Below are 25,682 nucleotides of genomic sequence, written 5' to 3'. Positions count from 1 at the left end.
GAGGTAGGTATTCTTGTACTCGTTGCCCTCACACAAACTCTTCTCCCTCCTGCCATCTGGCAAAGGTACCAAAGCATTCGGGCTCTCACGACCAGACTGTGTAACAGTTTCCTCCCCCAAGCCATCAGACTCTTTGATACCCAGAGTCTAGACTGACATCTAAATCATTTATTATTATATTGTAATTTGTCCTCTACTGTGCCTATTGTCTTGTTTATTAATTATGGTACTGCCCTGCACTGTTTTGTGCACTTATATAGTCCTGTGCAGGTCTGTAGTCTAGTGCACTTTTTATGTTGTTTTATGTAGTCTAGTGTAGCCTTGTGCTGTCTCACATAGTCTAGTGTAGTTTTGTGTTGTTTCATGTAGCACCAGGGTCCTGGAGGAACATTGTTTTGTTTTTATTCCAGCAGTTTATGGTCGAAATGACAATAAACTTGAACTTGACTTGACTTACAATTACAACATTTCAAATACATTTTTGACAAGTACAAGATAGGAAGCATTTAGAGGGATTTGGGTGAAGTGAAGACAAATGGGACTAGCTCAACAAGGTACTTTGTACAGCTTGATGAGTTGGATTGAAGGGCCCTTTTTCCTGCAGTATAAATCTAGGGCTTTGTGACTATCCTCTGAAGCTTCCCTTAATGGCTGATCCCTTGAGTTGAGGCTGTGATGCTTAGTTCAAGACTACCCAGTCAAGGAAGATCAACTCTGCATCTACCTGACCAAGTCCTTAAAGGTCTTGTACATTTCAGTGAGATCAAATTATTTTAAATTCAAGGTGGACATTGGTAGCAAAAGTGAGGAATCATTCTAGTTCAGTCCGAGAAAAGGAAGTTGCACCAATACAGGTATGCTGTCGCAGAAGGATGAAGGAGGAATTGCTCCATCTTCTAGAAGTATGCTTCAAGGTGCACCGCTCAGGTCACCAGAATTGTTGTGTATTTGCTAACAGATGAGAAGTGGAAGTAGTGGAAGTAAAATCCCCACTTTACCAACTTGTTTCACCAACCCCCCCCCCCCCCCCACCTTCTTGTGATTGTATTTAACAAGTTTGTTGGTAAACAGCTCAGTGCAGATTGGAATAAACCTGAAAGGTCCCTGGGATACAGCACAGACGTTGGACTTAAAATAGATTGAAAGAGGTTGTGCTGCCCAGTACAGACCCTGTTGATCTCTGAAGGATTCAAAGGTACGTTTAATGTCAGACAAAATGTATACAATATACATCTCAAAATGCTTTTTCTTTGTAACCATCCATGAAAACAGACAAGTGCCCCAAAGAAAGAATGGCAGTTAAATGTTAGAACCCCAAAGTCCCCCCAGCTCCCCTCTTCTCACGCACAAGTGGCAGCAAGTAATGATCCCCCTCCCCCACCATCAAAAAGAAGTGGATCAGCAACCGCCACTGAACACTCAAGCGTGAGCAAAAGCAACAGCAAAGATACAGACCTGCAGTACTCCAAAGACTACACATTCACCCAGTATTCGACATACCACAGGTTCTGTCTTACCCTAATAAGGGAGATGTCTCTGACATGTCTCTGTTTCACAACAAGAGGGGAGTCATAACAAACAACTTGCTTGTTTATGATCTTAAAAGTCCATTGCGTCGCTTTTTTCAAGCTCTGTGCTCAAAGATGTCAAGTTTCTGGGCACACAGCCAAAGATCTTCCAGCTCCTTTGATACACCAGTCTGGGACACCGACCTTCGATCTGCCCATCTCCAGAGCCCTGAGATCCTAGGCCTCCAAAGGTGAGCTGAACTCTTAGGCCGCGCCCTTGACATGTTGGAAAACGGCCAGTAGTGACATCCCAAGAGCAGGTTCCATTCCCTCAAAGAACCAAAAGTCAGTGTGTAACAGTGTATCAGGGCCTTCAAAAGAACCCTGAAAGGGAAAAATAGAGATATTAAAGATGGAAGTAGAGCTGTTTCCACAGATGCAAGCAAAGGAGTTGCCGTTTAGCGCCATCTTCGCTAAGCTCTGCCCTCCAAAACCACCTCCACCATTTTCTCCTGCTTATTTGTGAAATAGATATTACCAAAGTGAAAACTGAGTTATTTATCTTGGTGAGCTGACTAAAATGTGACTGTCCAATTTGGTTCAAGTTCTGAGGTAGTCCTGTGACCTCAGAATGACTCAGCTCCTCACAGAACTCCTCAGGCAAGAAATCCCTTTGGTGCATACAAATCATGAACCATTTTTGATAAGATTTGCAAGTTTTTATTAGTAAAAGAAGATGATATTTCACATAAAACTATGCAGTGGCTTTAACTGAAGGCTTTAACATCAGGTAGCTAAACAGTGCCACACCTTCCAGCTACATATAATACAATGCATGATTTGTGCCGTAACATCAATCATTCAAATTCAACGTGTTAGGTTTGAATGGTGAGAAGTAAATCCATCAAAATTACAGGTTTATATACTTTTCAATCATATATTGCAGTGATTGTACATACCAAAGTTGCTCCTAAAAAAAAAATGTATTTTTTACAAGCTGCTTTCAGGCAAAATTTTTACTGAGGACTATTGGCTTCTAATTCTGTAATTATGTTGTGATTCCCAGAAATATTTTTAGCTCAGGTTGAGCAGTTAATATTAAAATCAGAATAAACCATCATAATCTATAAAACAGAGGTTAATTGTCTTTTATTTGATAGAGTATAAAATGGATATTACACCCTGATCCCTTTCTTGCCAGACTAGGTTAAAAGTACATGGTTTTATACCTCATCTATGGAAAAAGTCTGACTTGGAATCATTGTCCATAGATGCTGCTTGTTCTAAATTTTATGGAAATAAGCATCTAATAAATAGCAATTAAATCAAATTGACATTCAAGCCATTGTAGAATTTCCCACATAAGCAGTATTTTTTCAGCTGATGTTAGTAACGATCGGGAAGTGGTGGGCCTTACAAGTTTCTAATACTATATGTATCTTCAGTAAGTACTTCCAAAACAAAGCCAGCAGAGGTTTAATTGGTACATAAACATGGAAATTACAATGCACATTCCGAGGTGGAATTCACTCATTCACATAGAAGTTGAACAATGTTTTAGTAATGTTTAACCTTATATCTGTATTCTATGTTTGACAACTACTGCTACTGAACTGGCTGAAAAATGGTAACAGCATTGTATGAGCAAGCCTCCAGATGGTTATGGAGCAAGAGGTGTGACCCATGGATCAGTGCTGCTGGGACACAAGCCAAGGCCTGATCAACCCTGGCTGGACCACCTGGGTGAGGGTGTCTAATGTTTCAAGACCTAAAACATCTAATGACCCCAGGTAGCATCACTGATGATGTCTCCCAGTGCATCCTATGATGTATCTCAGCATTATTATGCTTAACATTGAACTATAAATGTGAACCCAATCAACAATTAGCAATTCATTGCTCTCTAACTTGGTAGACTGGTAATCGAAACACAGAAAACCTACAGCACAATGCAACCCTTTGGCACACAAAGCTGAGTTGAACATATTCTTACTGGAGAAATTACCTAGAGTTACCTATAGCATTTTATTTTTCTGAGCTCCATGTACCTGTCCAGGAGTCTCTTAAAAGAACCTATCGTATCCATCTCTACCACCGTCGCCGTCAGCCCATTCCATGCACTCACCACTCTCTGCACAAAAAACGTACCCCTGTGTACCTACTGCCAAGCACCTTAAAACTGTGCTCTCTTGTGATAGCCATTTCAGCCCTGGAAAAAAGCCTCTGACTATCCACACGATCAATGCCTCTCATCATCTTATACACGTCTATCAGGTCACCTCTCATCCTCCATCACTCCAAGGAAAAAAGGCCGAGTTCACACAAGCTATTCTCATAACGCATGCTCCCCAATCCAGGCAACATACTTGTGAATCTCCTCTGCACCTTTTCTATGGCTTCCACATCCTTCCTATAGTGAGGCGACCAGAACTGAGCACAGTATTCCAAGTGGGGTCTAACCAGGGTCCTATATAGCTGCAACATTACTTCTCGGCTACTAAACTCAATCCCACAATTGATGAAGGCCAATGCACCGTATGCCTTCTTAACCACAGAGTCAACCTGTGTAGCAGCCTTGAGTGTCCTATGGACTCTGACATGAAGACCTCTCTGATCCTCCACACTGCCAAGAGTCTTACCATTAATGCTATATTCTGCCATTATATTTGACCTTCCAAGATGAACCACCTCACATTTATCTGGGTTGAAATCCATCTGCCATGTCTTAGCACGGTTTCGCATCATATCAATGTCCCGCTGTAACCTCTGACAGCCCTCCACACTATCCACAACACCTCCAACCTTTGTGTCATCAGCAAATTTACTAATCTACTCCTCTACTTCTTCATCCAGGTCATTTATAAAAATCACAAAGAGTAGGTATCCCAGAACAGATCCCTGAGGCACACTACAGGTGACCGACCTCCTTGCAGAATATGACCTGTCTACATCCACTCTTTGCCTTATGTGGGCAAGCTAGTTCTGGATCCACAAAGCAAATTCCATTTGGATCCCATACCTCCTTACTTTCTCAATAAGCTGTGCATGAGGTACCTTGACAAATGCCTTTCTGAAATCCAATTTACACTACATCTACTGTTCTACCTTCATCAACGTGTTTAGTCACATCCTCAAAAAAATCAATCAGGCTCATAAAGCATGACCTGCCTTTCACAAAGCCATGCTGACTATTCCTAATCATATTATGCCTCTCAAAATATTCATAACTCCTGCCTCTTAGGATCTTCTTCATCAACTAACCAACCACTGAAGTAAGATTCACTGGTGTATAATTTCCTGGGCTATCTCTACTCCCTTTCTTGAATAATAGAACAACATCCAAAACCCTCCAATTCTCCAGAGCCTCTCCCATCCCCATTGATGATGCAAAGATCATTGCCAGAGGCTCAGCAATCTCCTCCCTCTCCTCCCACAGTAACCTGGGGTACATCTCTTCCAGTCCTGGTGACTTATCCAACTTGATACTTTCCAAAAGCTCCTGCATATCCTCCTCCTTAATATCTACATGCTCAAGCTTTTCAGTCCACTGTAGATCATTGCTACAATCACCAAGATCCTTTTTCCATAATGAATACTGAAGCAAAGTGCTCATTAAGTATATCTGCTATCTCATCCAGTTCCATACACACTTTTCCACTGTCACACTTGATTGGTGCTATTCTCTCATGTCTATCCTTTGGCTCTTAATATACTTCTAGAATGCCTTGGGGTTTTCCTAAATCCTGTCTGTCAAGGCCTTCTCATGACCCCTTCTGGCTCTACTAATTTCTTTCTTGAGCTCCTTCCTGCTAGCCTTATAATCTTTTAGGTGTCTATCATTACCTAGCTTTTTGAACTTTTTATAAGCCCTTCTTTTCTTCTTGACTAGATTTACAACAGCCTTTGTACACCACAGTTCCTGTATCTTACCCTGTCTCATTGGAACTTACCTATGCAGAGCTCCACACAAACATCCACTGAACATTTGCCACATTTCTTCCGTACATTTCCCTGAGAACACCCGTTTCCAATTTCTTCTTCCAAGTTCCTGCCTGATAGCCTCATATTTCCTCTTACTCAAATTAAATGCTTTCCTAACTTGTCTGTTCCTATCTCTCTCCAATGCTATGGTAAAAGAGATAGAATGTGATCACTATCTCCAAAATGCTCTACTGCTGTGAGATCTGACAACTTACCAGGTTAATTTCCAATACCAGATCAAGTACAGCCTATCCTTTTGTAGGCTTCTCTACATATTGTGTCAAGAAACCTTATTGATCACACCTAACAAACTCCAGCCCATCTAAACCCCTCACTCTAGGGACATGCCAATCGATATTTGAGAAATTAAAATCTCCCATCACGACAACCCTGATATTATTACACCTTTCTAGAATCTGTCTCCTTATCAGCCCCTCGATGTCCCTGTTACTATTGGGTAGTCTATAAAAAACACCCAGTAGAGTTATTGACCCCTTCCTTTTCCTAACTTCCACCCACAGAGACTCCGTAGACAATCCCTCCATGTCTTCTTCCTTTTTTACGGCCATGACACCAACTCTGATCAACCATGCCATGCCCCCACCTCTTTTGGCTCCCCCCGTCTTTTCTGAAACATTTAAAGCCTGACACTCGAAGTAACCATTCCTGCCCCTAAGCCATCCAAGTCTCTGTAATGGCCACAACATCGTAGTTCCAAGTACTGATCCACGCTCTAAGCTCATCCGCTTTGTTCACAATACTCCTTGCATTAAAATAGACACATCTCAAACCATCGGTCTGAGTGCGTCCCTTCTCAATCACCTGCCTATCCTCCCTCTTGCACTGTCTTCAAGCTTTCTCTATTTGTGAGCCAACTGCCTCTTCCTCCATCTCTTCAGTTTGGTTCCCACCCACCAACAATCCTAGTTTAAACTCTCCCCATTAACCTTAACAAACCTCCCTGCCAGGATATTGTTCCCCTTAGGTTTCAAGCGGAACCCGTCCTTTTTGCACAGCTCACTCCTGCCCCAAAAGAGGTCCCAATGATCCAGAAATCTGAATCCCTGCCCCCTGCTCCAATCCCTCAGCTACGTATTTATCCTCCACCTCACTCTATTCCTATACTCACTCTCACATGGCACAGGCAGTAATTGCGAGATAACTACTTTTGTGGTCCTGCTTCTCGACTTCCTTCCTAGCTCCCTGTAGTCTGCTTTCAGGACCTCCTCCCTTTTCTTGCCTATGTCATTGGTACCAATATGTACCACAACCTCTGTCTGTTCTCCTTTCCACTTCAGGATATCTTGGACATGATCAGAAACATCCCAGACCCTGGCACCTGGGAGGCAAATTACCATCTGTGTTTTTTTCCTGCGTCCATGTCTGATCCCCTATCACTGCTGCCATCCTCTTCCTTTCTCTACCTTTCTGAGGCACAGGGCCAGACTCTGTGCAAGATGCGCAGCCACTGTCACTTCCTTCAGCTAGGCCGTCCACTCCAACAGTACCCAAGCAGGGGTACTTATTGTCAAGGAGTTCTCCTTGGTAGTAAAGTAAAACATATCTTAACAAATGTTTTCAACTCCAAGTGTTGAGTTCCAAAATACCTTCCTAAGTTGTCCTCTCCTGGCTTTCTAAGACACTAGACAAAAAAAGTATCATACATGTCACAAGATTTAGACAATATTCAGAATTTCCTGATAACTTAAGTACCAATTATCATTTGTACCGCAGAAATGCCCAGGAAGGACCACCTCCCTTGACATTCAATAGTATGGCTATTCTCAGCACATTACCAGAAGGATCAATATCATTATGATGTGTTGTGTCATAAGATGTAGGCCATCATGGTCTCATGACTATGATTGTCCTTGGCAATTTTTTCTACAGAAGTGGTTTGCCATTACCTTCTCTAGGCAGTGGCTAGAAGGATAGGAGCACCAATTACATGGGAACATCATGTTCCCCTCCAAGTCATGCATCAACATGATTTGGAAATCCATCACTGGCCCCTTAGAATCACTGGGACTGAATACCACTACTTCCTATTCAATAGGACTGAGAGAAGATCTTCACCAAATGGACTACAGCAGGTCACCGATGCCTTGTCGCAACCTTCCCACGGGCATTTAGAGATGAACGATAAATACTAGCTTTATTAAGGACATCCATACCCTGTGAATTAGATTTAAATTAAATCTGCATGATGAACTGCTAGCCTTACATTTCCAATATCTGTTCTTTCCCAGCAAGTTAGATATTTGGAAGATGATTTAATTCTGATCTGCAAAACCTCCATTTCCATTTTTTTAAGGCCTCTACTCATAACCGATTGTTCTAGGGTAATGTGTTGACTTTCTGCCTTCATCTTGGAACTGATTATTTTCAAGCTAGCAATGTTAATGATTTAAAGTATCCAGAAAATTTACAACATTTCTTCAGCTCATGTTGCTTTGTAACCCTTGCAAACACTAATACCTCTCCATGAAGGAAAGATCGAGTTGCACACAATTCTCTCAATACCTTGCAATTTTACTAATGAAGAGCAGTCTTCCATGTTCATCTGTTTACAGTATTAGCAACTAAAGGAGTCCTGACCAATACTTTATGATGCTACTGGTAGCTTTTCCTCTTCGCTAGGGAATGTGGTGAACAAATTAAGTTACTCCTTCTTACAAAATTGCTTGCATATATTGTGAAATTCTGTAAGTGATTGGTCTATGAGAGGAAGTATTATTTCTTTAGATTGAGTTGTTCTTTGGACACTTTGGCATTCATGTTTAAGACTGCAATTTTGACAATGCCAAACTCTAAATTCTCTGTTGACTTACTTGCATGACAGAACAGGAACAGATGTTGAGATGAATACATTTTAACTGATAAAGCATTTAATCCCTGACATAACAAAATGGAAATTACAAATGCAGGGATCAGCAAAGCTTGTTGCAGAAGATACAAGTATTAATTTTCACCTGGTTGTCTGGTACCTCTGCCAGAAGCTGTCTATGATGTCTATGAAGAATCTAACTTTTATTCCAGCATTTAGTTACTGAGATTTCAGCAGGTTGAAAAGGAACCAGAGAGTACAAGGTACGAAGAATTGCAAGGCAGGAATTCAAAATGTCAGGTTGTTTACTGTAACCACATCAGGAATGACGTGATTGCAATTTTTTTCATGAGTAGCATTATAACTGGTAAGAGTTGGTGAGGTCCAGTTGTTTCAGGATATTGTATAATTAAAGTAATCATTTAGTACCTTGCTCCCTTCTTGAGGCTGCAGTAATAAATTCCTACCTTTGTCCATGAGTTGTCATATCCTCTTCCTAGCTTTCCCCAGGATCTTCCATAACCCCACTTGCCAAAGACATTTCATGTCCTCTTTATCCCTCCTGATTACTATTGAGTTACTTTCAACATTGCTTGTCATCCAGAATCCTGGGATCCTTGCCTTTCTTCTTTACAGGAACGTACAGGTCCTGTACACTGATCAGCTGGTCTTTAAACCATTCCCACATGAAGCATGTGGACTTACTGAATACTGGTTGCTCCCAATCTACTCTTTTTTGTATGTTAGAATTGTTACTGTAATACCATGGACTTGCAGCTTGTTAAGTAGCCTCATGCGTGGCACCTTTTCAAAGGCCTTCTGAAAATCCTAGTACACAACATCAACTGACTTTCCTTTGTCTACTCTGCTTGTTATTTCTTCAAAGAATTCCAACAGATTTGTCAGGCAAAATTTTCCCTTGAGGAAACCATGTTGACTACAGTCTTTTTTATCATGTGCCTCCAAGTACCCTGAGACCTCATCCTTAATAAACAACTCCAACAACTTCCCAACCATTGAGGTCAGACTAACTGGACTATAGTTTCCTTTCTTCTGCCTATCTCCATTCTTAAAGAATGAAGTGACATTTGTGATTTTCCAGTCTTCTGGAAGCATTCCAGAATCTAGTGATTCTTGAAAGATGATTACTAATGCCTCCACAACCTTTTCAGCCTCCTCTGTCAGAACTCTGGGATGTACACGATTCAGTCCAGGTGACATCTACCTTCATACCTTTCAGTTTCTCAATAAACTTCTCTCTAGTTATAGTAACTACACACACTTCATGCCCCCTGACACCTGGAACTTTCACCATCTTGCTTGTGTCTTCCACAGTAAAGACTGATGCAAAATACTTATTCAGTCCATCTACCATTTTGTTGTCTCCATTACTCCCTTTCCAATTTCGTTTACCAACAGTCCAATATCCATGATAACTTCTCTTTTACACCTTATCTATTTAAAGAAACTTTTGGTATCCTCTTTAATATTATTGACTAGCTTTTTAGCCACACATCAAACTCCACTTCTTCTTATTTCTTGCCTTTCTAGCACATGGCATGGTGAATAATCCGGAGATTGTAATCCTAGAGGTCCCCTTTTAAAAACTTTTCTATCTAGCTCTTTAAATTTTCTTTGCAGGACTTCTCTTGCTGCTTGTGTCATTGGTGCCAATATATTAGCCATGATCTCTGCAACACACACAAAATGCTGGTGGAACACAGCAGGCCAGGCAGCATCTATAGGGAGAGGAGCTGTCGACGTTTCCAGCCAAGACCCTTCGTCAGGGCTAACTGAAAGGAAAGATAGTAAGAGATTTGAAAGTAGGAGGGGGAAGGGAAAATGCAAAATGATAGGAGAAGACCGGAGGGGGTGGGGTAAAGCTGAGAGCCAGAAAGGTGATTGGCAAAAGGGATGCAGAGCTAGAGAAGGGAAAGGATAATGGGACGGGAGGCCTAGGGAGAAAGAAAGCGGGAGGGGGGAGCACCAGAGGGAGATGGAGAACAGACAGAGTGATGGGCAGAGAGAGAAAGAAAAAAAAGGAAGGGGGGGGAAAAACAAAATAAAACTAACTATATCAGGGATGGGGTAAGAAGGGGAGGAGGGGCATTAACGGAAGTTAGAGAAGTCAATGTTTATGCCATCAGGTTGGAGGCTATCCAGCTGGTATATAAGGTGTTGTTCCTCCAACCTGAGTGTGGCTTCATCTTGACCCCTTTTTTCTTTTCTCTCTCTTTTTCTGTCTTTTTTCTTTTCTTTGTCTTTTTTTTTCTCTCTCTGCCCATCACTCTGCCTGTTCTCCATCTCCCTCTGGTGATCCCCTCCCCCTTTCTTTCTCACTAAGCCTCCCGTCCCATGATCCTTTCCCTTCTCTAGCTCTGTATCCCTTTTGCCAATCACCTTTCTGGCTCTCAGCTTTATCCCACCCCCTCTGGTCTTCTCCTATCATTTTGCATTTTCCCCTCCCCCTCCTATTTTCAAATCTCTTACTATCTTTCCTTTCAGTTAGTCCTGATGAAGGGTCTCGGCCCGAAACGTCGACATCACTTCTCCCTATAGATGCTGCCTGGCCTGCTGCATTCTACCAGCATTTTGTGTGTGTTGCTTGAATTTCCATCATCTGCAGATTTCCTTGTGTTAACCATGTTCTCTGACTGCTCACTCTCCCTTTTCAGAATGTCCGATGTTTTGCTCTGAGACATCCTTGACCCTTGTACCAGGAGTACAATCTGGACTATTGGTCATGGCCAAAGAAACACTTGTGAAAGTAGAAGTCATGAACATTATAACTTCATTCAAGTCAGTTTATCTGCAATCATTAGTGTTTGAACAACATTTGACAATGTTTAACTATTATGGTAGCACTAAAGTATAGTTTTTTGCAGCAATACATATAGGTACCAACTAGAGAAGGGGCAGTGTTGGATCTTTTGTTAGGAAATGAAATAGGCCAGGTAACGGAGGTATGTGTTGGGGAGCACTTCGGGTCCAGTGATCACAATGCCATTAGTTTCAATGTAATTATGGAGAAGGATAGGACTGGACCCAGAGTTGAAATTTTTGATTGGAGAAAGGCTAACTTTGAGGAGATGCGAAAGGATTTAGAAGGAGTGGATTGGGACAATTTGTTTTATGGGAAGGATGTAATAGAAAAATGGCAGCCATTTAAAGGTGAAATTTTGAGGGTACAGTATCTTTATGTTCCTGTTAAGTTGAAAGGAAAGGTTAAAGTTTGAGAGAGCCATGGTTTTCAAGGGATATTGGAAACTTGGTTAGGAAAAAGAGAGATATCTACAATAAATATAGGCAACATGGAGTAAATGAGGTGCTCGAAGAATATAAAGAATGTAAGAAGAATTGTAAGAAAGAAATTAGAAAAGCTAAAAGAAGATATGAGGTTGCTTTGGCAAGTAAGGTGAAAATAAATCCAGAGGGTTTCTACAGTTATATTAATAGTAAAAGGATAGTGAGGGATAAAATTGGTCCCTCAAAGAATTAGAGTGGACTGCTATGTGTGGAGCCAAAAGAGATGGGGGAGATTTTGAACAATTCCTTTTCTGGTATTCACTAAGGAGAAGGATATTGAATTGTGTAAGGTAAGGGAAACAAGTAGGGAAGTTATGGAAACTATGATTAAAGAAGATGAATTTTAAGGAACTTTTAAGGAATATAAAAGTGGATAAAGCTCTGGATGCTGCCAGGATATTCCCTAGGACCTTGAGGGAAGTTAGTGTAGAAATAGCAGGGGCTCTGACAGAAATATTTCAAATGTCATTAGAAACGGGGATGGTTTCAGAGGATTGGTGTATTGCTCATGTGGTTCCATTGTTTAAAAAGGGTTCTAAGAGTAAACCTAGCAATTATAGGCCTGTCAGTTTGATATCGGTGGGTAAACTAATGGAAAGTATTCTTAGAGATGGTATATATAATTATCTGGATAGACAAGGTCTGATTAGGAACAGTCAACATGGATTTGTGCATGGAAGGTCATGTTTGACAAATCTTACTGAATTTTTTGAAGAGGTTACAAGGAAAGTTGACAGAGGTAAAGCAGTGGATGTTGTCTATATGGACTTCAGTAAGGCCTTTGACAAGGTTCAGCACGGAAGGTTAGTTAGGAAGGTTCAAACGTTAGGTATTAATACTGAAGTAGTAAAATGGATTCAACAGTGGCTGGATGGGAGATGCCAGAGAGTAGTGGTGGATAACTGTTTGTCAGGTTGGAGGTCGGTGACTAGTGGTGTGCCTCAGGGATCTGTGCTGGGTCCAATGTTGTTTGTCATATACATTAATGATCTGGATGATGGGGTGGTAAATTGGATTAGTAAGTATGCAGATGATACTAAGGTAGATGGCATTGTGGATAATGAAGTAGGTTTTCAAAGATTGCAGAGAGGTTTAGGCCAGTGAGAAGAGTGGGCTGAACAATGGCAGATGGAGTTTAATGCTGATAAGTGTGAGGTGATATATTTTGGTAGGAATAATCCAAATAGGACATACATGGTAAATGGTAGGGCATTGAAGAATGCAGTGGAACAGAGTGATCTAGGAATAATGGTGCATAGTTCCCTGAAGGTAGAATCTCATGTGGATAGGGTGGTGAAGAAAGTTTTTGGTATGTTGGCCTTTATAAATCAGAGTATTGAGTAATAGGAGTTGGGTTGTAATGTTAAAATTGTACAAGGCATTGGTAAGGCCGAATTTGGAGTATTGTGTACAGTTCTGGTCACCGAATTATAGGAAAGATATCAATAAATTAGAGAGAGTACAGAGGAGATTTACTAGAATGTTACCTGGGTTTCAGCACCTAAGTTACAGGGAAAGATTGAACACATTAGGGTGTAGAAGGTTGAGGGGGGACTTGATGGAGGTATTTAAAATTATGAGGGGGTAGAGTTGACGTGGATAGGCTTTTTCTGTTTAGAGTAGGGGAGATTCAAACAAGAGGACATGAGTTGAGAGTTAGGGGGCAAAAGTTTAAGGGTAACATGAGGGGGAATTTCTTTACTCAGAGAGTGGTAGCTGTGTGGAACGAGCTTACAGTAGAAGTGGTAGAGGCAGGTTCAGTATTGTCATTTAAAGTAATATTAGATAGGTATATGGACAGGAAAGGAATGGAGGGTTATGGGCTGAGTGTGGGTCAGTGGGACTAGTTGAGAGTAAACGTTGAGACTAGAAGGGCCGAGATGGCCTGTTTCCATGCTGTAATTGTTATATGGTTATATAAAAGGATGTGTGTTGTGAATAAAACTGAAACACACAGGAAATACAAAAGTCTTTATTCACACAACATATCTGCATGAGAGAGAGTCCAGGAGAATTCAAGAGAATCTCATTCTTCTGACAAAATGATTTTTAAAAAATGATTTAGAGATACATCTCAGTAACTGGCCCTTCTGGCCTAATGAGCTCATGATGCTCTATTACACTCAGATGACCAATTAACCTACTAACCCATATGTCTTTGGAATGTGGGAGGAAACACAAATGAAACCCATGTAACCATGGGGAGAACCATATAAACATATAACAATTACAGCACGGAAACAGGCCATCTCGGCCCTTCTAGTCATGGAACAACATGAGCAATGTGCCAATGCACCATCCCTGTTTCTAATGACATTTGAAATATTTCTGTCAGAACCCCTGTTATTTCTACACTAACTTCCTTCAAGGTCCTCGGGAATATCCTGTCAGGACCCAGAGATTTATCTACTTTTATATTCCTTAAAAGCGCCAGTACTTCCTCCTCTTTAATCATCATAGTTTCCATAACTTCCCTACTTGTTTCCCTTACCTTACACAATTCAATATCCTTCTCCTTGGTGAATACCAAAGAAAAGAAATTTCTCTATTACATCCCTCCCATAAAACAGATTGTCCCAATCCACTCCTTCTAAATCCTTTCTCACATCCTCAAAGTTAGCCTTTCTCCCATCGAAAATCTCAACCCTGGCTCCAGCCCTATCCTTCTCCATAATTATATTGAAACTATATGGCATTGTGATCACTGGAACAGAAGTGCTCCCAACACATACCTCAGTCACCTGACCTATCTCATTCCCTAACAGGAGATCCAGAACTGCCCCCTCTCTAGTTGGTACTTCTATGTATTGCTGCAAAAAACTATCCTGCACACATTTTACAAACTCCAAACCATCCAGCCCTTTTATAGTATGGGCTTCCCAGTCTATGTGTGGAAAATTAAAATCTCCCACAATCACAACCCTGAGTTTACTACAAATATCTGCTATCTCCTTACAAATTTGCTCCTCCAATTCTCGCTCCCCATTGGGTGGTCTATAATACCCACCTATAAGTGTTGCTACACCTTTCCCATTCCTCAGTTCCACCCAAATAGTCTCCCTAGACAAGCCCTCTAATCTATCTTGCCAGAGTACCACTGTAATATTTTCTCAGACAAGCAATGCAACACCTCCCCCTCTTGTCCCTCCGATTCTATCACACCTGAAGCAACGAAATCCAGGAATATTTAGTTGCCAATCACACCCTTCATGCAACCATGTTTCACTCATAGCTACAACATCATATTTCCAGATACCAATCAATGTTTTAAGCTCGTCCACTTTTCTTACAATGCTCCTAGCATTAAAATAAATGCATTTAAGAAATTCTCCACCTCTTACTCTCTGTTTATCTCTAATGGTGCAAACAACTTTCCTATCTTCTTTTTCTTCCGTCTCCCATACATCTGTTCCTACACTCTGATTCCCCTCCCCCCTCCCCCACCACATCTGGTTTAAATCCACTGGAGCATCTCTAGCAAACCTACCTGCAAGAATATTTGTTCCCCTGAAGTTCAGGTGTAAACCGTCTCACCAGAACAGGTCCTACCTTCCCTGGAAAGCTGCCCAATTATCTATAAATCTGAAGCCCTCCCTCCTGCACCATGTCTTCAGCCACGTATTGATCTGTGCTATCTTAGTATTTCTAAACCCGCCTGCACGTGGCACTGGTAGCTATCCTGAGATTGCTATCCTAGAGTTTGGAGATCATCCACTGTGGGGCCATAGCCAAGAAATCACAATGGAGAAGCTTCTCTCATTTTCTGAAAACAGGTTCCTGTTTTCTTTAATGTTCACAGTGATTGTTCCCACCTTCTTGCTATTACACCTTACTCTTTACTGAAGTCCACTGCAGCTTTTTTGACCTCTTCCTTCTTTGCCTACTGATTTTCAAACAACGTTATCAATATTTTCCTCCTGATCATTTCCCCAATGCACTGAGTCTACTCTCCGAACTCAAATCCCCTTTCCCCACACATTTCCTGTCCTCGCCTCTGAAAACAATTCAATCATCTTTTTCCACTGTTTCTGTCTCCTTACATGCCTTCACGTACAACCAATTCCTCCCATAATGATCTTCCCAGTCCAATACCCTAATCTTCCCTCTGATAATCTCCTTCCTAATTTACCTCTCCCCCTTGCCCTCACTCTGTGATTCTTCACTTCTCCTACCAGAGTTTACCATCCATAGTGTTGAGAGCTCAGAGGCAAAGTGTACTTTACAATTGGGCACAAGCCATAGCCTAAAGTACCAAATCTTAAATGCACAATTCTTTGAGTATCATTAGAATATTGGATCTTTGTAGTTCAACACAATGGCTTTTTAACAAAATAAACACATATTAATGAATTTTCACCCCTTCGTCTGTGATGTTCACAAAGAAGGCTTTGCAGCATTTGATTTAAATCCAAGCCATTGGAGGTTTATTAATCTGATCCATTACCATTTGGAGACTTCTGATTTAGTAATTATTCTGTCAATCTAAATGCCTTTCTCTGTCCTCTGTTAAAACTCAACATGGGATTATATTTTTTCAGCAGATGTTTTAGGGGTTATGGTTCTGTGAAAAATAGTATTATTCATCAAGTTCTTAATCACAGAAAACAAACAGCATCTGTTTATTATCTCCCTTTGTACAGAAGACAAAAACTGCTGTCCCTATAGTGGTGCATGCTGGTCCCAAGTGGCTGATGGATGTGACTTGGCGGGGAACAGATGACAACACCAACAACTGTGTTGTGTACAGCAAAGGTAAAGCACATTCTGTTGTCTTTTCAAGTGAAGTTATACACGTGAATTGATATAATATGTGCATTTGTAGAACAGAATTGCTTTATATCAGCAATGTGCTTCTTTACAGTTAATTTCCTTTAATCTAGATATTATGAGTACCACTACAATTTACCAGAATCACTGTTTGTAATGGTGAGACATTGGAGAGTTATTATATTAAGCATACACTGCAAAAAAAGAATGTGTTAACAACAAAATATTGCAACTTTAATTCAAGAGGTATAGAGCAACCTAGGCCCAAACCTCATTGTCGAAAAGAAATACAGATTTCTCAATGCACATATTCAGATAAAAATTCTATTGTAATGCAGCACTTGCCAGTTTTACAATAGAATCAATTTCAATCAACTATATTATATAATGGAGTGATTTTTCTCCGTATCAAAATGGAGATGGAATAATGTTGGGTTTGCAGGATGGGGAGTGTTTTGGGGTACACTGGTTCAAAGGATTTCTTATATTCTCTAGTTGATATATAGTCATTGTGAGTAAAACTATTCTGAAAACTGGAAGTAGTAAAATTGAGGCAAACTAAATTATGTTAATGAAGTGTACATGTAAATAATAATGTAAGTGGTCAATAGATAATATCTGCTGGCTTAGTGAAGATTGTGGTTGCAGATGATCTGATATGTAAAAGCAGGATAAAGCAAGCAAAGTTTGTATTCCTAGTCAGTGACAACTACCTGAGCTATTGTTGTTTTATTTCATTCTCAGGCTGTATTGTGAGATTATAAATCCCTTTCTCACTGATGTTGCTGAGTTATATAAAATTGTAAGTCTTAAGTAAGAAAATAATTACCTGTCTTCCCCCTTGCACTACAATCCAATGTTTGTTTTAATTATATTAACAGTATAACTTCCAGAGAAGTTCATTCCATGTTTTTGGTGTGGGACATTCCCCCCCCCCCAAAAAAACTGGTTCATGTCCCATATCAAAGACTACGTTTTATACTCTTAACTAAGATGATAAATGTGTACATATAAAAGGAGAAAATCATTCTGTCCACGCCATATCTTTATCTGTCTTTATATGATTGATGTCATCTATTGCTGACTGTAATGTGAATACTGTATACCTAATTATTAAATATTTTCATGTAAGTTTACATTATAAAATGAGCACATTCACTATATCAATATTATCATTTAAGACTTGTTATATGTGATTGACTGTCTGAAGCTATACCATTATAAATACATTGCTGATTCACTTTTTCTTTATGTTGAATATTAGAATAAACAAATCTGTATTGTTATAACATTGCAGATTTGAAGGCATTTATTTATAGCTATTATAATGCAAAAATGATATTAAAATGAATGTATTGTTTTTGTCAGAATATGATTAAGAATTAAGACTGTGTCCTCTCCTAATCCTAGAATATTTCCTATTTGTTGGTGTGTGGGTGTCATGTTACTGTGAGTTAACTTTCTGTTAGTTTGATGCAATTTACCCGTATACCTGCCTGGTCTGCTTATAGCTAACTTTAAAAGCTATTGAAAATGTCCCTGCTATAGCCTGTTCATGCATAGCCTGCCTGATCCATACTGGAGATAATTGATGGCTGATTTGAACTTTGTATTGTCAAAACAAATGGGACAGAATGATTTGAAAAGATAATATTTTTAATTAATGTAAGTATTGCTGGAAAACCAGCGTGGTCTAATTCTGCTCCGATATCTTTTGGTCTTGATTATTAACTGTCTCTAATTGCCTTTGAGAAGGGAAATTAATGTTTTAATAACTGCTACAGTTCTGGTAAATGTACTCCATGGTGCTGTTGAGATTGGAGTTCCAGAACATAGACCAGTGATAAGGAAGGGCTAACAATGTATTTCCATGTTAGTATGTCATGTGACTGTAGGGAAATATACAAGTGATGATGCTTTCATGCCCCTAAAGACCTTGGACGACAGTAAAATTCATATATTTTGGGAGTGCTGTTATACAGTACATAGTACAGCGGCAATGAGCTGACGGTGGGCGATGCAAATGCATTATTTTGCGAATGTGTTATTATTAAGACAGGTTACATTTTTCCTAATTGAGGCCAAACCACTTCATTGTCATTCGAGCTGCAGTTATTCAGGCAAATGGAGAGTATTCCATTACCTTCCTAAGTGGGGCTCTGTGGATGGTGGAAATAGGATGGGGTACCAACAGTCGGCACAGGGTATCCAGCCTCTGATCTGGTTCAGTAGTCATAGTGCTTATGTGGCTGACCCAGCTCAGTTTCTGATCAACTTCTATTGCAATACAGAGAGATTCTACTCAGCCTCATGTATTGAGGCAAAAATAAGCGCCACACACAAGCAGGGACTTCAGAAATCTAATGAAATTGGTGGGAAAAAAGTATTACCTGAGGATTTCAATAATTATTTGGATTAATTATCAAGGAGTGGATCATCTAGATTAGCATAAGGGGAGAGTTTGCCTCAACAGTGGTGAAAGGGAGGATGCCGGAATTGACTGCAGAGAGATGGTATGCAATGGTGGAACAAGAGAAGTTGCAAATCTGAAACAAGAGTAGATTGAATAGGATCAGGGGAGATGGTGGAGGATGCATTAAGAGCAGAGGAGGGGAAATCTATCTACATTACCATTAAATGGAAGACAGTGACTGCAGTGATAGTACATAGGGGGAGTGTCTGCAGCATTGGCAGTAGAGTAAAGTTTCTAGAGTGGCGGGGAAGAATCTGTCATCGTAGAGTCTGTACACTTGGTGAAGCAATAGGATCATCGTAGGACACTACAGCACAGAAACAGATCCTTCAGCCCATCTAATCCATGCCAAACTGTTATTCTGCCTAGTCCCAACAATCTCCACCTGAACCATAGCCTTCCATACCCCTCCCATCTATATACCTACACAAATTTCTCTTAAATATTGAAATCATCATTTCTGTGGTCGCTCAAACCACACTGACACAACCATCTGAGTGAAGAAATTTCACCTCATGCTCCCCTTAACTTCTAGTTCTAGTTTCACCCAACCTTGGTGGAAAAAGTGTGCCTGCATTTACCTGATCTGTACCCCTCAATATGTTGTATACCTCTATCAAATCTCCCCTCATTCTCCTATGCTTCAAGTAATCAAGTCCTAACCTGTTCAGCCTTTTCCTAGAACTCACGTTCTCAAGTCTGGGCAACATCCATGTGTTTGCATTAATGATGGGGAAGTGGGATATGATACAAAAATCAATATAACAGCTTTTGTAGACTTATCAGGTGAAATTGTTAGTCAAGAGCAACATTAGTCAACTTAAATAATAATGTTGATATGAATGCAAATGAGGCAGGTGCTGAATAAATACTATGTTAAATAATTATTTTGTGGTAGAGAATAACATAAAGGACACGCTAAATGGCTGCATCACCGTCTGGTGTGGTGTAAGGGAGGTGGGAGCACTGTACAAGATCAAAATAAGCTGCAGAAAGTTGTGCTCCATCATGAGTATTAGCCTCCATAGTATCCAGGACATCTTCAAGGAGCAATGCCTCAAAAAGGGCGGCATCCATCATTAAGGACCCTCATCACCCAAGACATGTCTTCTTCTCATTGCTACCATCAAGGAAGAGGTATAGAAGCCTGAAGGCACAGAGTCAACAATTCAGAAAGAGCTTCTTCACCTCTGCCATCAGATTTCTGAATGGACATTGAACCCATGACCACTATCTCACTGTCACTATTTCATATGTATTATACACACTTACTGTACTCGCAGTTTTTATTATTATGTATTGCAATGTACTGCTGCTACATTACAATAATCTTCATGACATATGCCAGTGATATTAAACCTGATTCTGATTCCAAAGAAACAAACATTCAGTCAGAATCTGAAACTTGAAAAAATGACGTAAACAAATTAAAAATAATGAAGGAAGGTAAGCTTCAGACCCTCAACCTTCAGGACCAGGCTTTCTCATCCCCGGCTTAAAAAAAAGAGATACGAAATCTGCAGATGTCTAAACAGTGATCTGCCATGGCTCCCCAATTGAAAAACCATTCACTTAGTTCAGAAAATTGTTGCCTTGCTTTGAATTGCTGCTTTGAAATAGTGTCAACCTAGTGATTGTGTGATTGTGAGCACTTCCACCCTAAGGATATCAATGTTATTCCAATGTTAGTTTGAACATTTCCATTATCGTTTGGCCTCTCCAAAGAGCAAGATGTTCAGATGGGGTGGAGTCTGTTAGATGTGTTCAGGAAGATTTCTTGACATAATATGTAAATAAGCCTACAAGAGGAGAGGCTGTACTTGATTTGGTATTAGGAAATGAACCTGGTCTCTCAATGGGAGAGCGTTTTGGATCATAATTCTATCTCCTTTACTATAGCATTGGAGAGAGATAGGAACAGACAAGTTAGAAAAGCGTTTAATTGGAGTAAGGGGAATTATGAGGCTATCAGGCAGGAAATTGGAAGCTTAAAATGGAAACAGATGTTCTCAGGGAAAAGTATGGAAGGTATGTGGCAAATATTCAGGGGATATTTGTGTGGTGTTCTGCATAGATACGTTCCAGTGAGACAGGGAAGTTATAGCAGGGTACAGGAACCGTGGTGTACAAAGGCTGTAACAAATGTAGTCAAGAAGAAAAGAAAAGCTTACAAAAGATTCGGAGAGCTAGGTAATGTTAGAGTTCTGGAAAATTATAAAGCTAACAGGAAGGAGCTTAAGAAGGAAATTAGGAGAGCCAGAAGAGCCCATCAGAAGGCCTTGGAAGGCAGGATTAAGGAAAACCCCAGGGCATTCTACAAATATGTGAAGAGCAAGAGGATAAGACGTAAAAGAATAGGACCCATCAAGTGTGACAGTGGAAAAGTGTATATGGAACTGGAGGAAATAGCAGAGGTACTTAATGAATACTTTACTTTAGTATTCACTATGGAAAAGGATTGTAGTGATGACTTTACTTTAGTATTCACTATGGAAAAGGATTGTAGTGATGACTTACAGCAGACTGAAAAGCTTGAGCATGTAGATAATAAGAAAGAGGATGTACTGGAGCTTTTGGAAAGCATCAAGTTGGATAAGTTGCCGGGATCAGGTTAGATGTACCCCAGGTTACTGTGGGAGGTGAGGAAAGGGATTGCTGAGCCTCTGGTGATGATCTTTACATCATCAGTGGGGATGGGAGAGGTTCCGGAGGATTGGAGGGTTGCAGATGTTGTTCCTTTATTCAAGAAAGGGAATAGAGATAGGCCAGAAAACTATAGACCACTGTGTCTAACCTCAGTGGTTGGTAAGTTGATGGAGAAGATCCTGAGAGGCAGGAATTATGAACATTTGGAGAGTTATTATAGTCAGCATGGCTTTGTCAAGGGCAGGACCTGCCTTACAAGCCTGATTGGATTTTTTGAAGATGTGACTAAACAACATTGATCAAGGAGGAGCAGTAGATGTAGCGTATATGGATTTCAGTAAGGTATTTGTTAATTTCATTGATTTCATTGATATTGAGAAAGGTTTATTGCAAGGCTTATTGAGAAAGTAAAGAGGGATGGGATCCAAGGGGGCATTGCTTTGTGGATCCAGAACTGGTTTGCCCACAGAGGGCAAAGAGTAGTTGTAGACAAGTCATATTCTTCATGGAAGTCGGTGACCAGTGGTGTGCCTCAGAAATCTGTTCTGGTACCCTTTTCGTGATTTTTATAAATGACCTGGATGAAGAAGGGGAGGGATGGGTTAGTAAGTTTGCTGATGACACAAATGTTGGAGGTGTTGTGGATAGTGTGGAGGGCTGTCAGAGGTTACAGTGGGACATTGATAGGATGCAAAACTGGGCTGAGAAGTGGCAGTTAGAGTTCAACCCAGATAAGTGTGAAGTGGTTAATTTTGATAGGTCAAATATGATGGCAGAATATAGTATTAATGGTAAGACTCTTGGCAGTGTGGAGGATCAGAGGGATCTTGGGGTCCGAGTCCATAAGACGCTCAAAGCAGCTGCGCAGGTTGACTCTGTGGTTAAGAAGGTGTACGGTGTATTGGCCTTCTTCAATCATGGAATCGAATTTAGGAGCCGAGAGGTAATGTTACAGCTATATAGGACCCTGGTCAGACCCCATTTGGAGTACTGTGCTCAGTTCTGGTCACCTTACTAGAGGAAGGATGTGGAAGCCATAGAAAGGGTGCAGAGGAGATTTACAAGGATGTTGTCTGGATTGGGGAGCAAGCCTTATGAGAATAGATTGAGTGAACTCGGCCTTTTCTCCTTGGAGTGACGGAGGATGAGAGGTGACCTGATAGAGGTGTATAAGATGATGAGAGGCATTGATCATGTGGATAGTCAGAGGCTTTTTCCCAGGGCTGAAATAGTTGCCACAAGAAGACACAGGTTTAAGGTGCTGGGGAGTCGGTACAGAGGAGATGTCAGGGGTAAGTTTTTTATTCAGAGTGGTGAGTACGTGGAATGGGCTGCTGGCAACGATGATGGAGGTGGATATGATAGGGTCTTTTAAGAGACTTTTGGATAGGTACATGGAGCTTGGAAAAATAGAGAGCTATGGGTAAGCCTAGTAATTTCTAAGGTAGGAACATGTTTGGCACAAATTTGAGGGTCGAAGGGCCTGTATTGTGCTGTAGTTTTTTGTGTTTCTAGGTTTCTAAATTAAACAAAATGTGCTGCAGTAAATTTTGAAAATGGTCAGAGGAAGTAGGAAGCAATTAAGTGCCCATATTTGAAAATTCTACTCGAATACAGTCTTTGTTTCTGTCTGAGTTGTGATAAACCCAGGCAGTTATCACAGCCAGAGATATGTGCTTGAGCTGGTCTGCCTTTAGAGGCCAATATTGAATATTCCAGATTTCCATTGCTTTTGTTTTTAATATTTAATTGTCATGTTGTGGGCATCATTGATATGCCCATTCTGAATGCAATCAGGATGCTGGTGAGCCATCTTCATGAGCTGCTTTTTCTTTGTCGTATAGTTGATTTTACAATGCTGTTGGGGAGGTAGTTTCAGGATTTAAACTCAGCAGCCTACTTTTGAACCTTTAATTGGTTTGGACCCATTGTTGAAGATTTCCAAGATCATTACATTTTCAGCTCTGATGCATCTGACAGGATATACTCAGACATTATAATTTAAAGTAAATTTATTATCAAAGTACATATACGTCACCTTATGCAACCCTGAGATTCATTGTCTTGTGGGCTTACTCAATAAATCTATAGAATAATAACCATAACAGAATCAATTAAAGACTGCATCAGCTTGGGCATTCAAACTGTGTGTGCCAAAGACAACAAACTGTTCAAATACAAAAGGAAAGAAATAGGAATAATAAGTAAATAAACAATAAATATCAAGAACATTAGATGAAGAGTCCTTGAAAGTGAGTCTGTTGGGTATGGTGACATTTCTTTGATGGTGCAAGCAAAGTTTGAGTGAAGTTGATTCAAGAGTCAGATGGTTGAGGGGTAGTAACTGTTCCTGAACCTGGTGGTGTGAGTGCTGAGGCTCCTGTAACTTCTTCCTGATGGCAGCAGTGAGCAGAGAATGTCCTGGGTGGTGGGGGTCCCTGATGAAGGATGCTACATTCCTGCGGCAACATTTCATATGGATGTTCTTGATGGTGGGGAGGACTCCACCTGTGATGGACTGGGTCGTATCCATCACTTTTTGCAGGATTTTCCATTCAATCGCATTGGTGTTTCCATATCAGATTGTGATGTAACCAGCCAATATACTCACTACTACACATCCAGAGAAGGTTGTCAAAGTTTTCAAAGTTATGCTGAAATTTCACAAACTTCTAAGGAAGTAAAGGCATTGCCGTGCTTTCTTCATAATTGCACTTAGGTGCAATCCTCCAAAATAATAACACCAAGGAGTTTAAAGTTGCTGACCCTCTCCACCTCTGATCCTCCAGTGAGGACTGGCTCATGGATCTCCGTTTTCTTCTAAAGTCAATAATCAGCTCTTTGGTCTTGCTGACACTAAGTTGTTATGGCACCACTCAATCTCCTTCCTGTTGCTAAATCATCACCACCTTTGGTTTGGCCTACAACAATGGTGTGCTTAATCACATAGTTATAAGGGAGCTGAAAGAATATAAGTAGAGCTGAAAGAATGACTTGGTGACTACAAAGCAAGATTGGTTTATGGGACAGTTGTTCTAATTGCAACACCAGTCCACAAATGTCAGTGTGGAGGATTTTGCTGAATTTGTATCACTGCCTCTATTTTTTACTCCTCACCAACAAGTCAATGGACTCAGCAGTGGGAAAACCACCTGTCTCAAACTCTGTACATCTAGGATTGATATGACTTGGGTCCCACCAGACTTGAGAGCCAGGATGCTTTGACCACCTGCACCCCAATCTGAGGGAATACTGTGTAAATGCTGCTCACTTGCAATTACCCATTGGAAAGGAGTAACAGGTTGTACACCACATACAATTATAAAGAAAGTATATTTACAAATTTCAGCTTTATCGAACAGTTAGTAGGAAAAAGAAAAAAATAAAAAGGGCTCATTACAATTAACACAATCCAAATGTGCACATAAGTAGGAGCTTATCTTGAAGTTGTCTTTAACTCGTGTGCTGGACCCATGGTCTGTGTGAAAGCGCACACCACCTTCTGAATGTTGCACGAAATCCACCTTGAACTAACAGGCTACCCCGTGGAAGTATCGGTCCTTCCTCCTGGAAGCCATTCATCTGCACAAAGCACCTTGTGCAACAGGGATGGCATCCTCAGCCATCTTCTCTCCCATCTTCTCTCAGCTCCCGCCAAAAAGACCTTAACCCACACCAGTGTCTGTCACAAAAATCTCTTCGCCCAGCATTCTCTTGAATCTTCTCCCAATTCCACCATCCTGACTGGTTGACACAACATTCCTAAGTTGAACAACATAGTTCCTTATCCTTAGCTCACGCTCCTTGCTAACAAGCCAATGGACTCCACCTGTCTTTAACTCAGTACATCTAGGGTCTAGGTCCACTGACTCTCCTTTGTTTATTCTGCCTGCTGTTTCCTTAAAGAATTCCAACAGATTTTTCAGGCAAGGTTTCCTTTAAGGAAACCATGATGACTTTTGCCTACTTTATCACATGTCTCCAAGTACCCCAAAACCTCATCCTTAATAATGGACTCCAACATCTTCCCAACCACTGAAGTCAGGCTAATTGATCTTATAAACTGATTGGTCTCTTCTTCCTCCCTGTGTTTTCTTAAAGGGTGGAGTGATATTTGCAATTTTCCAGAGCTTCAGAATCATTACAGAGCCTAGTGATTCTTGAAAGATCATTA

At 40.6% G+C, this 25,682-nt stretch overlaps 1 protein-coding gene across 1 annotated transcript in view; it reads left to right on the top strand.

Moving 5' to 3' along the window:
- The window catches only part of zfpm2a (zinc finger protein, FOG family member 2a), a 730,484-nt gene that overhangs the window by 338,813 nt on the left and 365,989 nt on the right, over positions 1-25,682 (top strand). Inside the window, exon 4 of the mRNA XM_059984624.1 lies at positions 16,263-16,374. Coding sequence (XP_059840607.1) covers positions 16,263-16,374 — 112 coding nt within the window. The remainder of the gene's footprint in view (positions 1-16,262; positions 16,375-25,682) is intronic.

The sequence above is a fragment of the Hypanus sabinus genome, chromosome 1 (genome assembly GCF_030144855.1).
Source record: "Hypanus sabinus isolate sHypSab1 chromosome 1, sHypSab1.hap1, whole genome shotgun sequence".
NCBI classification, from domain to species: domain Eukaryota; kingdom Metazoa; phylum Chordata; class Chondrichthyes; order Myliobatiformes; family Dasyatidae; genus Hypanus; species Hypanus sabinus.
The sequence above is the reverse complement of the archived record's forward strand: the minus strand, read 5'-3'. Positions and strand labels throughout refer to the sequence as shown.